The 12,782-nt window shown below is 38.5% G+C and overlaps 1 protein-coding gene across 1 annotated transcript; it reads right to left on the bottom strand.

Moving 5' to 3' along the window:
• Positions 1-7,422: 7,422 nt before the first annotated feature.
• LOC104213044 (E3 ubiquitin-protein ligase AIP2) lies at positions 7,423-11,041 on the bottom strand. Its single transcript, XM_009762443.2, has 5 exons — positions 10,842-11,041; positions 8,840-9,071; positions 8,525-8,727; positions 7,905-8,120; positions 7,423-7,794 (listed from the first exon to the last, which is right to left on the bottom strand). The coding sequence occupies exons 1-5, from the start codon at positions 10,995-10,997 to the stop codon at positions 7,645-7,647; spliced, it is 957 nt and encodes a 318-aa protein (XP_009760745.1). The 5' UTR covers positions 10,998-11,041; the 3' UTR covers positions 7,423-7,644.
• Positions 11,042-12,782: the final 1,741 nt, after the last annotated feature.

Here is a 12,782-nt window from a genome sequence, read left to right as displayed (position 1 = left end):
AAAGATGGGACACTGAGATACCAGGGCCGATTATGTGTGCCTAATGTGGCAGGGTTGCGAGAGAAGATTATGAATGAGATTCATCAATCCCGATATTCCATCCATCCCGGCTCGACAAAGATGTATCATGATGTCAAGGAGCAGTATTGGTGGGATAACATGAAGAAGTCTATTGCAGAATTTGTAGCCCAGTGTCCCAATTGTCAACAAGTAAAGATAGAACATCAGAAACCCGGTGGATTGCTTCAGAATATAGAGATTCCGACCTGGAAATGGGAAGTGATTAATATGGACTTCATTATTGGATTACCTCGCTCTTATCATAAGTTTGACTCCATCTGGGTGATAATTGATCGACTTACAAAATGTGCCCATTTTCTGCCAGTTAAGACAACTTATACGACTGAAGATTATGCGAAGTTGTATATCAAGGAGATTGTTAGGCTTCATGGTATACCGGTATCTATTATATCAGACCGAAAAGCTCAATTTATAGCTAACTTTTGGAGGTCTTTTTAGAAGGGTTTAGGCACACAAGTGAATCCCAGCACTGCATTTCATCCGCAGACTGACGGACAGGCTGAACGTACCATTCAGACACTGGAAGATATGCTACGAGCATGTGTTCTAGATTTAAGGGAAATTGGGATGACCATCTTCCACTCATAGAATTCGCCTACAATAATAGCTACCATTCCAGTATTAAATTGGCCCCATACGAGGAATTATACGGGAGAAGATGTAGATCACCAGTTGGATGGTTTGAAGTCGGTGAAACAGAATTATATGGGCCAGATTTGATTCACCAAGCTATTGAGAAGGTGAAAGTGATACATGAGCGATTGAGGACGGCACAAATCAGGCAAAAATCTTATTCCGATGTCCGACGTCGTGATCTGGAGTTTGAGGTTGGTGATTGGGTTTTCCTAAAGATCTCACAAATGAAGGGTATTATGTGTTTTGGGAAGGGTATTATGTGTTTTGGGAAGAAACGTAAGCTGAGTCCAAGGTATATCGGGCCGTATAAAATTCTTCGACGGATTGGACAAGTTGCTTATGAGTTAGAATTGCCATCCGAATTGGGATTTGTCCACCCGGTATTCCATGTATCTATGTTGAGGAAATGTATTAGAGACCCTTCTCGAGTCGTCCCTATCAAAGATGTACAGGTTACAGAGGACCTATCATATGAAGAAGTGCCAGTGGCTATATTAGATCGACAAGTCCGCAAGCTGAGAACAAAAGATGTAGCTTCCATCAAAGTATTGTGGAGGAACAAGAATATGGAAGAAATAACATGGGAAGCAGAAGAGGAGATGAAGTCTAAATACCCGTACCTATTCCAGAATGAAGATAACAAGGATGCTGGTGGAACACATGATACATTGGAAGGTGAAATGGCTCTATGAGGTAAGCAATAACTTGAGAATACTCTTCCTTAATACAAAATGGTGATATGCAGATAATGTACATGTCCATAATGCTTTGCATACTCTTGTAAGGCCATACGTTTGAGTTAACCGCTTGCAAGTTTGTCCTCTATTTATAGGAGAAACTTGACCGGAATCCACGATGATTTAAACTCCCCATGAACCCTTACATTCGAGGACGAATGTTCCTAAGGAGGGGAAGGGTGTTACAACCCATATCCACACGCGTTAGTTCATGCCATATATTAGTTAACATAAATTCAAGAAGGAATTACCTTTGAGATGATAAGAAGTTAATCCTATTGGTCTTAAGTGATACAAGGGTGTATAAGGGTGATTAACAAGTATTAGAAGTTAAACGAATCAAGGATGTGGTAACTCGTATTTTCAGGTAAACCTAGAGGTTCTTAATACACTCAAGGTCATGTATTAAGGTGTTTGAATCATATAATATCCGTATCATAAGTCTTGAAGTCAAACGAGTTATGAAACAAAAGTCGACAAACGTTGTCGCAACTTAGGTTCATAATTTTACTTAAACATTAGGTTAAATGTTTCTAAGCTTTTATCCTAATTTACAAGGAATTACGGGGTGATCTACCCACAAAATTAAAGATCTACGAGTATAGTTTCCAACGCATTAAACCATTTGTCAATACAATCTCGGAGTATAGAGATATTCATGTTTTTGCAAGCCTGCGCAGATTGGTAGATGACAAGTAGGTGCATCACCTACTTGCCAAAATGATAGGACAAAATTACAAGACCTAAGTCGGCCAAGAGAGGAATTTTAAGGGTTTATGTTCTGTAAATACTCCCTCATGTTCTTAATATCAATCCTAGGTGATTTCAAGCCTTCTAAAGTGATTCTAGTGCCGAAAAACACTAATTGATCGCTAGTTTCGCTTTTTTGTTGTTGTGGCAGCATTGGAGGGATATTTCATGGAAATTTAAGGTCAAATTGGAGTTGTTCTTTCTGTATAAAGGTAAGGAACCTCTTACTCTATATGTATTTAAGATTATCCAAGTTGCGGCTAAGCCATTGAAGCTAGAACTTGTGAGATATATATCGAAAGGCTTGGTAGTAATGTTATTGTTTTGTGGACTGTTTTGCGTTGTTGTTGGGCTGCGTATTTTACTACTATCTTGTGGAGTTTTGGAGGAGGAAGGGTGTGGAGAAACACCATATATATGTAGGGTTATGGGCTGATAGTTATTCGTAACATTTCCAGGTTGTTTGACACGACTACGGTGGTCGTCGTATGTATGGAGTGATTAGGCTGTGTGTGGACTATTTTGGGAGGCTCAATATGTTTATTATTGATGTTGTTTGGGCTGTTTGGTGATTGTTTTGAATGGTGTGAGGTCATATATATAGGGGAGGTGCTGTCCGTTTCATCGTAAAATAGGTTGTGGTCGATACATAATAGTTATGACGCTTAAATGATAACGATAGTATCGTTTCTCTTATTGTAGACTAAGGAGTTTTGACAATTGCATAGCTTGAGATTGGGGCAGTATATACAAGGTATGTGAGGCTATCCCTTTCCTTCTTTTGCACGACTCCGATTGTACATAATGTAATGAACGAGCTTCCAAAGATACTCTACTCTTAGAAGCTAGCAGTACTTACATTGTTTTCCCTCTTATGGAACGATTGATGTTAATGTTGCTTCTCTTATTCTTATGTTATCAATGTTGTTGGTACTTCCTGATTCTTATAAGGTTCGTAATGAAGAGTTGGTCCTAATAACGTGTACAGAGGATACCGACCTTACGTCACTCCGAAAGGTTTAGAATGTGATTCTATGAGTCGAGCATGCATTATATATATGTATCTATTTACTCTACCGAGCCGCGCTATAGTCGGTCGGGTACGGCACATATTGTGCAACCACTGATTAGTTGGGTTTTACCGAGCTCCACGTGGTCGGGTACGATTCTACCAAGCCTTATGACGGCCGAGTACGTTTTTACCAAGCCTATTATGGCTGGGTACGATATGATGATGATGATGCTCACAGAGGTGTATGTTTTAAAAGTTTATGTATACATACATATGTATCATGCATTTCATGTCAGTAGCCCTCAGAGGTACTCAGATGTTCTAGGTTGTATATTCTCTATCCTTGCTTACATTACTGTTCGTATTTATGGTTCCCTGCCTTACATACTTAGTACTTTATTCGTACTGACGTCCTTTTGTTTGTGGACACTGCATGTCGTGCTGCAGGCCCTAATAGACAGGCAGGTGCAACTCCCCCACCATAGTAGGTTGTCCAGTTCAACAGTGATTGGCGAGATCCCTTCTCCGGACTTGCCGTGGTCTTGGTATGCATTTTTGTTATAGACATTATGGGTATGTCGGGGCCCTATTCCGACTATGTTGCAGCACTTATGTTCATTTAGAGGCTCATAGACAAGTGTCGACTCATGTATAGTTTGGTATGCCTTGTCGGCTGGTTTTTGTTGTATAGTCTTTCATGGTAGCGTGGTAGCTCATACCTTATATGTAGTTTCTTGATTGTCTGGTCATCCCCTGCTATGTATGTTCATGCCATCATATTTTATTGCTGGTTATCCACGATCTAGGTCTACCATTTATACTGATCTCGTCAACCCTAAAAGATAATAAAAAAAAAGGTTAGATAAAATGTACGTTGGTGCTCGGCAAGTATGGTCGGGTGCTAGTCATGGCCCTCAAGTTTGGGTCGTGACACTTCACTGCCCGACTCTCACACCTGCGGTGCATGGGTCGCACATGCGCAAGCGCACGTGCGGAATATTGACCGCTTCTGCGGTAATGACTAGGCCCGCTAGGGCTGCACCTGCGATAGGGGATCCGCTCCTGCGGAATCGCTTATGCGATAGCTTATCCGCATTTGTGAGAGGGTTGGACCACACTTGCGGCCCTATATGTGCACCTGCGAGCTCGCACATGCGGTGCTTGACTCGCAGGTGCGGTTACACCAGAACTGATGCAACCGTAGTGTTTTTCCTAAGTCTAAACACCCCGGAACCTACCCGAAACTCACCCCGAGCCCTCATGGCTCCAAAGCAAACATGCGTACTAACTCAAAAACATCATATGAACTTATTCGTGCGATCAAATCGCCAAACTAACACCTTTAACAACGAATTTAACATCAAAATCAAAGAAAAATCTCAAGAACACTTAAGTTCCAAATTTCACAACCGAGGTTCCGATTCACGTCATTTCAAGTGCGTTTCTCACCAAATTTCACAGACTCAACTTAAATCACATATAAGACCTGTACCGAGCTCCAGAACCAGAATACGGGCCCGATACCAACAACTTCCAAATATTTTTCATTTCTAAATACTCATATATATTCCAGAAAATAATTTTCTTTAAAAATTTATTTCTCTGGATTGGGACCTCGGAATTCGATTTCGGGCATACGCCCAAGTCTCATATTTTCCTACGGACCCTCCGAGACCGTCAAACCACGGATCTGGGTCCGTTTATCCTAAATATTGACCGAAGTCAACTTAAATTTATTTTAAAGGCAAATTTTACCATTTTCCATAGATTTTCACATAATGGCTTTCCGGCTACGCGTCCGGACTGTGCACGTAAATCGAGGTGATGCAGAGAGAGGTTTTTAAGGCCTCGGAACACAGAATTTATTTCTAAAAGAAGTGATGACCCTTTTGGGTCATCACACATTGGTGGTTGCGATATCATTTGGAAAGCTACATTACAACATGTAGTAGCTTTATCTACTACCGAAGCAGAATATATGACAGTGACTAAGGCTATCAAAGAAGCCTTATGGTTGAAGGGTCTCTTTGTTGAACTCAGTTTACACCAAGGTGGTATTATCATTTTCTGTGATAGTCAAAGTGCCATTCACTTGACTAAAGACCAGACGTATCATGAGAGGACGAAGCATATTGATATCAAGTACCATTTTATACGGGAAACCATTGCTGATGGAAAAGTCTTTGTTCAGAAGATCAACACTAGAGACAATCCTGCTGACAAGTTCACGAAACCTCTTCCAGTGTCCAAGTTCAAGCTTTGCTTGAACTTAATTGGCATTTATGAAGAATGATTTGCCCATTGGGGCTTTTACGGAGAATATGGAGCAAATTTACTATATCAGCCAAAATTAGGCCAAGGTGAAGATTTGTAATATGGCCAATCTTATGGCTAGTAGGGTCCATTTCATACAGGCATAAGCCTATTTGGAATAAGAGTTGACTGGCAATATTTTTACTTGGAGCTAAAGTATCATTGTGTGGTAGAGATTGGTTGATCAATTTCCTTTTTCTTTTTATTAGTTCTTGGATGGGTCGTATAAAAGGAGAGTCATCTCTCTCATTTCAAACACGCCTTCATATACAAAAGTAGAAATATTTCTATTAGCTTTTGTCTTCCTTTTCATTATAGAGTATTTTGTAAGAGAGTGAGTGTTGGGAAATACTTGTGTGAACCCTTTCTTTGGAGTGATCTTGTGAGGTTATCCTCTTGGGGTATTTGGGACTAATTAGAGTATTTACTCTAATTTTATACTCTCTTTTGTACTCTTGTTGGTATAGTGACATTGCTTCTCTTCGCTTGTGGACGTAAGTCTCCTTGACCGAACCACGTTAAATTGTGAATTCTTTATCTACTTTAATTACCGTTATTGTCAACTTGTATTGTCTTTATTATTGTCATTATAATGTTGTTTGGCTAAATTCTGCATTACCCGGGTTCCTGATCCTAACATAATCGTTAACCGAATCGATAAGCCAATAACGTAAAATACAAAATCATTTTCGAGCAGTTAAATCAATAAACCAACACCAATAAAGCAATAACACTTTTCCCGGTTCGGTTTATCAATTAAGAAATTTGTAACCTACTAAGGGCAGACAAAAAAAAAAGGGGCAACACGGTGCACAATGCATCATGCGTTGACGCATGATCCAGGGAAAGGCCGTATCCCGAGGGTGTGATATAGACAACCTATTCTAATGCAAGCATTATTGAGTGGTTCCACGGGTCGAACCCATGACCTATACGTCACACAAATAACTTTAACGTTGTAACCTGCTAATTAGAACAAAAAGGTTCACGTCAAAATATGAGAAACCTAAAAGAATTTATTTTTTCTTTTCTAAAATTGAGTCAAAAGAAAAGAAAAAGCAGAGTTAGTCATGAATTATGAACTAGCCCTTTTATTGGTTATTAGAACACTAATTGTCATTATCTTGACTGCATTACCGAAGGTTTCGGGGAAGTCGGAATAAGATCGATATTGAAAAAACAATAATGTATATCCGCTTTAAAAAATAATAGCCGACAAAATAAATATATATTTTCACTATATTATATATTAATGAACAATATACATATAAAAGATCCTCTCAGTGCTTTTTACCATAGTGGAAAGAGAGCACCTTTAACCAAATCTAAAAGAAGTTACGTTCTAAGAGTCAGCTAACAACAACTTCTCCACAGAACACTGAAAGAACATTCCTGCAACATGAAATCCGTCAGGCGTCAGCTAACAAAAACGAGGTGGTCTGAGTGCTAGTTTTAGCTAAAACAAAGATCAGCTGAACAGAAGACAAGATCAGTCAAGCCAAGTGCCAATTCAGGCGAACCAAGCACTAGCAGAGTAGAAGATTAGTTCAACCGAGCAAAGGGCCAAGTTAAGGCAAACGAAGGACTGGTCAAGCGGAAGACTAGTTCAAATGAGTCGAGTGACAGTTCAGACGAACTACGAACTAGGCAAGCAGAAGACTAGTTCAGTTGAGTTGAAAGCTAGTTCAAGTAAACTGATGACCGATTAGCTGAGTCAGAGATTGAATCCCTGAAACCGCATCAGCTGATCAACAGTGAAATGTTTTTGAGTCTTACATCACAACAAATTATGCTTAAAGTGTTCGGAATCACCCAGATAAGCAGGGTTTGATCACACTCAGAGCGAACTAAAGTCTAAAGAGCTATGATGGTGAATCAAATTGCCATGACGACTTTTGACCAAAAATATGTATGAATAAAAAATATTCAAAAGAATGGCCCAAAGAGTTTCAGTATTCTCATCAAATGTTTTCCAGCAACTTGGTACATCGGTTAGCTCAAAGTCACTTGCATTATATTTTTAGAGAATTCATTATCGTAGTCCTTTATCTTCCTGAAAAATCATCTATATATGATCCATCTGCTTGCTGTTCACTTGTATTTGAGCATTGTGCATTATACATACATGTATTCACCCTCACGAACTGCATTAGCAGCTCCTTTTCTTTCTTCCTCTGCTTCCTTTTCACGCTCCTTCCAGCTTTCATAGTGATGATCATCTGTGAGCAACTCATGCCGACAAATTGGACAAGAATTGTGCTCATCCTGTTAAATGAACCATGAGGAGTTTTGGAAGAGTTAGAAAATTGCCATTGGAAAGAATAGGAACAGCAAAATTAAGTACAATAAGTACAGCAAAGTTTCAACTTCTATACCAGCCATGGCTTCAGGCAAGGAGGGTGAAACATATGCTTGCAGGGCAACTCTTGCATCTTGTCATCTACAACTAACACTTCCCTGCAAATTGCACATTCCGCATCTGCACCCATCTTCGTCAAGAACTCATCTGTGACTGTAGTAACTGGGAGGTTTGCCACAACTTCTTTACTGGCAGGTGGTGCTCTCGGGGCAGCAAGACCATCGTCCAGTATCTTAAATAGAACAAATTAGAACTGTCATTATTTCAACCCAACTTGTATTGGCCTAGGAAGAATCCATATAATTCCCCTTTAACAAGTTTTTCTTTCTTAAAATTTCAATCAAGAAGCGTGCATCCAAAGTAAAGCTAGGACTAGTGTTAGTAAAATGTCCTTTCAAGAACCTTTTGTCTCAGATACTTACGTACATAGTAAACAAGTTATTAGCAAATGAGAAATAAAACAAAAGTGCATCAACTTCATTCTTTAACTCATTTTTTAAGAGTTGAGGGCATGTGAGAACGCAGTAACTAGTTTAGGAAACTCCCAAACGAAAGACACCCTAGACATATTGCTGTTCACTGAGTGAAAATTACAGGCTTCAGTTGCATACGAGACTCGAGTAAAACTAGAGATACCTCTGGGATTATATTATCTAGTCTAGCAACCAGCTCCTCAAGTACGTTGCGAGCACCTTCTGAAGCGTCAGCACTGGCTAAATGACCTTCAGAGGATTCACCAGCAAACAGTGTTGCAGCAGCAGTGAGAAGATTAGACTGTACAAGCCAACCAGGCTGCTCAGGCTCAGGGTCAACAGTTAGATGCCCCTCAAAAAGGTATCCTGAATCAAAATAACAGGATAAGTATCACATACATGCAACATTTTTGTCCGTATGTTTGTAGCAACAGAGCACATGGCTGATATACTCAAAATTTTCATAAAGGGGTCTTACCAGCAATTCTATTTGAGCCATTTTCTGTAGCTGTTGTATTCTGAGATTCATTCTGTACTTCAGCTAACTGCTCTCGTGCCTGACTAATGCAACTTTGCAAATGTTTCTTTTCAGAAGACTCTGACACCAGGTGCTCAGCCTCAAGGAATAACCGAAGCCCGGCATTCCAGAATCCAGGCATTGTGTATCTTGTCTTTAAAATGGTGGCAACCCGGCATACAACCGTATAGAACTGCAAGCATTTGGAATTTACTTGGATTTATTCAACAGTAGCAGAATCTTATGCAAGTTAAAGTACTTTTTCCAATATATCTTGTCATTTTTTTACAAGTCTTATGCAAGTAAAGGCACTTAAAGTTGACTTGAAGCAAAGCAAATACTACCATATTAATTCTCCTGTCTAGACCCTTTTTAAATCATACCCATAGTTCGTGATGGGAAAAAGAATTACACCCATAATTAAAACAGAACAAATTACAAACAATGAGGTGACTTTGTGCGTGCTGATGTCTCTCATTAGTTACTATAGAACATGATGGACATGGCATTTTGCATGTTATGTATGTTCGAATCTCTCTCCAACCTGAAGGCTTTGAGGTGAGGCAAAGGTGATTTAAAGCATTGGTGTAATATTCTCAATTATGCAAGCATGGAGATCTGATGACTATTACGGACAAAATGAAGATACTATATCCTTCACATAGCATCTAGCACACATTCCAAGAACCATTTACTTGAGAATGAAAAGTGACTAAGAGTATGAGCATTTGGCGGTCAAATAATCAGTTATCAACATCTGTTACAGGAACCACTCCCCTCCCCCCGCCCCCCGGGTCTCTTAAATAAGAACAAAAGAGCCAGGTAGAGAGATAGTGCAGCTACTAACCAGCCTATAGTAAACCCTTTGCTTAGTGTTTTGTGTTTCTGAAGAAGGAATACAACTCCTTCCCTGAAACTAGGATCTCTCTAAAATGTAGCAATATGCTGGTCATTTTTTCTGCGTCACAAAAAGGAAGAACTGCTCACAAACCCTTTCTATTATTAATAGTAAGACTATGAATATGTGGTCTAGTTCCCTTTTATGGATTGACCTATTCTGAATTCTCTTTTCAAAAAGATCACTTGTTTAATTTCTTCATGGTGATATTAACTGGGAACTAAACAATCTAATAGCTAGAAAGACAAAAGTTCCACCTAATGTATGAAGGAGGCTTTCGCACTCAGCAACAAACAACAAAATGGCTCATCATTATTGTTATGGATATCAGCTTAATCAATTAGACAGCATAAAAGGCACAGACTACTTCGTACAGATAAGCTATCTCTCTCTCCCGCCTTTCTTCTTTTCTTTTTTTAAAATAAAGAAACAAGAATAAAATCAACAACCCGGTTGATCATCTTCCTTTTAGACCCTATTTAGCATGAGGGTAAATGTCTTCCAGGAATAAACTTTCTAAATGATATCATTTTACATCAAATTGAAAAAAACAACTGACGTCTGCACCGACCATTTTTCCTTCCAATCCTGCTCCATATCACCATGTAAACATATGTTTCCACTCTCCACTAAACATAAAGTTATCACCTATTACCACCCCTCCAAGTCCACCCTATTGCGAATGATATTGTTAGGTAAATGACTTTCCAATGAAAATAATGTTTCAGAAAATATTTTGCATTGTGTAAAACAAGGCTTAGGTGCCAAGTGCACAATCATTTACATAATTTGTTAAGGCTTAAACCTCATCTCCTCTACCAACTCATTTAATTCTATAGCAACCTATTTTCAATAATTCAGCTCCAAGAAGTAAAACTCACCCAGTAAACTTTTTTTATTCTGCAGCTATCAAAACTCACAAGCAAAATTAACTCAAAAACAAAATTAAGTAATATGAATTTTCTATAGCAGAAAAGAAAAAAATGGATCAATATTTCCCTTAACACATTATTACATAAATCAAGAATAAAAGGAAAACCAAAAAAAAGGGAAGAGAAAAATTACCGAATGACGAAGAGAAGGGGAAGCAGAAGGATAGTATTGAAGAAGAAGGGGTCGGATAGAGGAAACAGCTTCCTCAAATATTTGTTTCTTTCCTAACTGCTTCTGCAATTCTTGAAGCTTCTGCTTCAATTCTTCCTCAGTCTGACGCCTCTCCATTTTTTATTTTTTGGTTTGCTTAGCTCAACAAACTTGATAGATTATTGCCTTTACATATATTTGTATTTATATACCCGTCGGTCGCAGCTGCTGTCTTGTGGAGGGGGAAATCCACCGAATTGGTTCATTTCGGGTTATCGGGTCATGTGGGATCCGTTAACCCACTAAAAAGTAGGTACCTTTTTTTTCTTGTCAAATTGGTGCCTAATTGCGGGAAAAAAGAAATTGGAGCCCAATATTTTCGGGGAAAAAGGTTTTGGTACCTAATTTCATCATATTGTTCTAATACTTTATGTTTGTTCCTGTTATAAATAAAATTTTATTTATGATAAATGTATATATTTAGAGAGGTTCTAGGGTTTATTACTTGGTGGTTAAATCACCATCTCCTTATAAATAGAGGGTTCTATTCCATTGTAATTCATCCCAAAATTCAATAAGAATTCCATCTCTCTCTTTCTCTGCAATATTATTCTTCTTCTTTTATTGTTTTATAATACGTTATCAGCACGAGACTCTACCGTCTCCAGAAATTCTTTGAGAAGATTAAGGTATAACTTTTCTCCTCCTTTTAATTATGACTGACATTATGAAAAGAAAGTTCGTTGCCTTTAAAATTTCGGGCAAGAACTATATGACATGAGTGTTGGATGCTGAAATCCATTTAGATGTAATGGGTCTTGGAGACGCCATTAAAGACAAAAATAAAGCATCCACCTAAAACTGTGCTAATGCCTTAATTTTCTTGCGCCATCACCTTGATGAAGGGTTGAAAATAGAATATCTCAAAGTCAAAGATTCACTTGTTTTGTGGAATGACTTAAAGGAAAGATATGACAACTTAAAATTGGTCACTCTTCCACAAGCACAATATGATTAGGCTCATCTGAGACTCCAAGACTTTAAGTCTGTTTCTGAATATAATTCTGCGATGTTCAGAATTACTTCTAAATTGAAACTCTGTGGACATACTATCACTGACTATGATACGTTTGAAAAAATGTTTACAACGTTTCATGCCTCCAATATGGTCCTGGAACAGCAATACAGAGAGAAAGGTTTCAAGAAGTACCCTGAGTTGATTTCTTTTCTCCTTGTGGCTGAACGAAACAACGAATTGCTCATGAGAAATCACGAAAATCGACCCACTGTGTCTACACCATTGCCTGAAGTGGATGAGGTGTATTCCCATTATGCTTAGCGTGGAAAAGGTCGTGGCCCTATTCGTGGTCCTGGCCGTAGACAGTGAAGAAATTTTCCTGGTGTTAATCATCCCCCAAAGAAAAATAACCACCGAAGTGGAAAGGGAAAGATGAGAAATCAAAGGCAAATGGTTCAGAAACTGAATGTTATTGTTGCGGTGGAAAAGGGTATTGGGCAAATATTTGTCGTATACCAAGACATTTGGTTTAGCTTTATCAAGTATCTCTAAAGAATAAAGGCCATGAAGCTAATTTTGTCTATAACAATGAATTCGACATCACCCACTTGGATGTGGCAGACTTGGATGTGACGGGAAAATAGACCACTTAATCGGTGACGGATCTGTGGTTAAAGATGATTGAGTAGTTTGATTATTATTTTTGCCTATTCGTAGTAGCTGATGAATATTTATCATGTAATCATAGTTCTTTACATGAGTAGTAGTCATTAATATCAATTACTATTATTTATTTTATAAAATAGTGTTAGTCCGTTTTAATGGAATATAGTTCAAGAATCATCTGTTATTTCGTCAGCACCTAATGGTTTTAAAATCATACATTACCTAATATGACTAATATG

Source organism: Nicotiana sylvestris, chromosome 8 (assembly GCF_000393655.2).
Source record: "Nicotiana sylvestris chromosome 8, ASM39365v2, whole genome shotgun sequence".
Lineage (NCBI taxonomy): Eukaryota > Viridiplantae > Streptophyta > Magnoliopsida > Solanales > Solanaceae > Nicotiana > Nicotiana sylvestris.
This window is presented reverse-complemented; position numbering and strand designations above follow the sequence as displayed.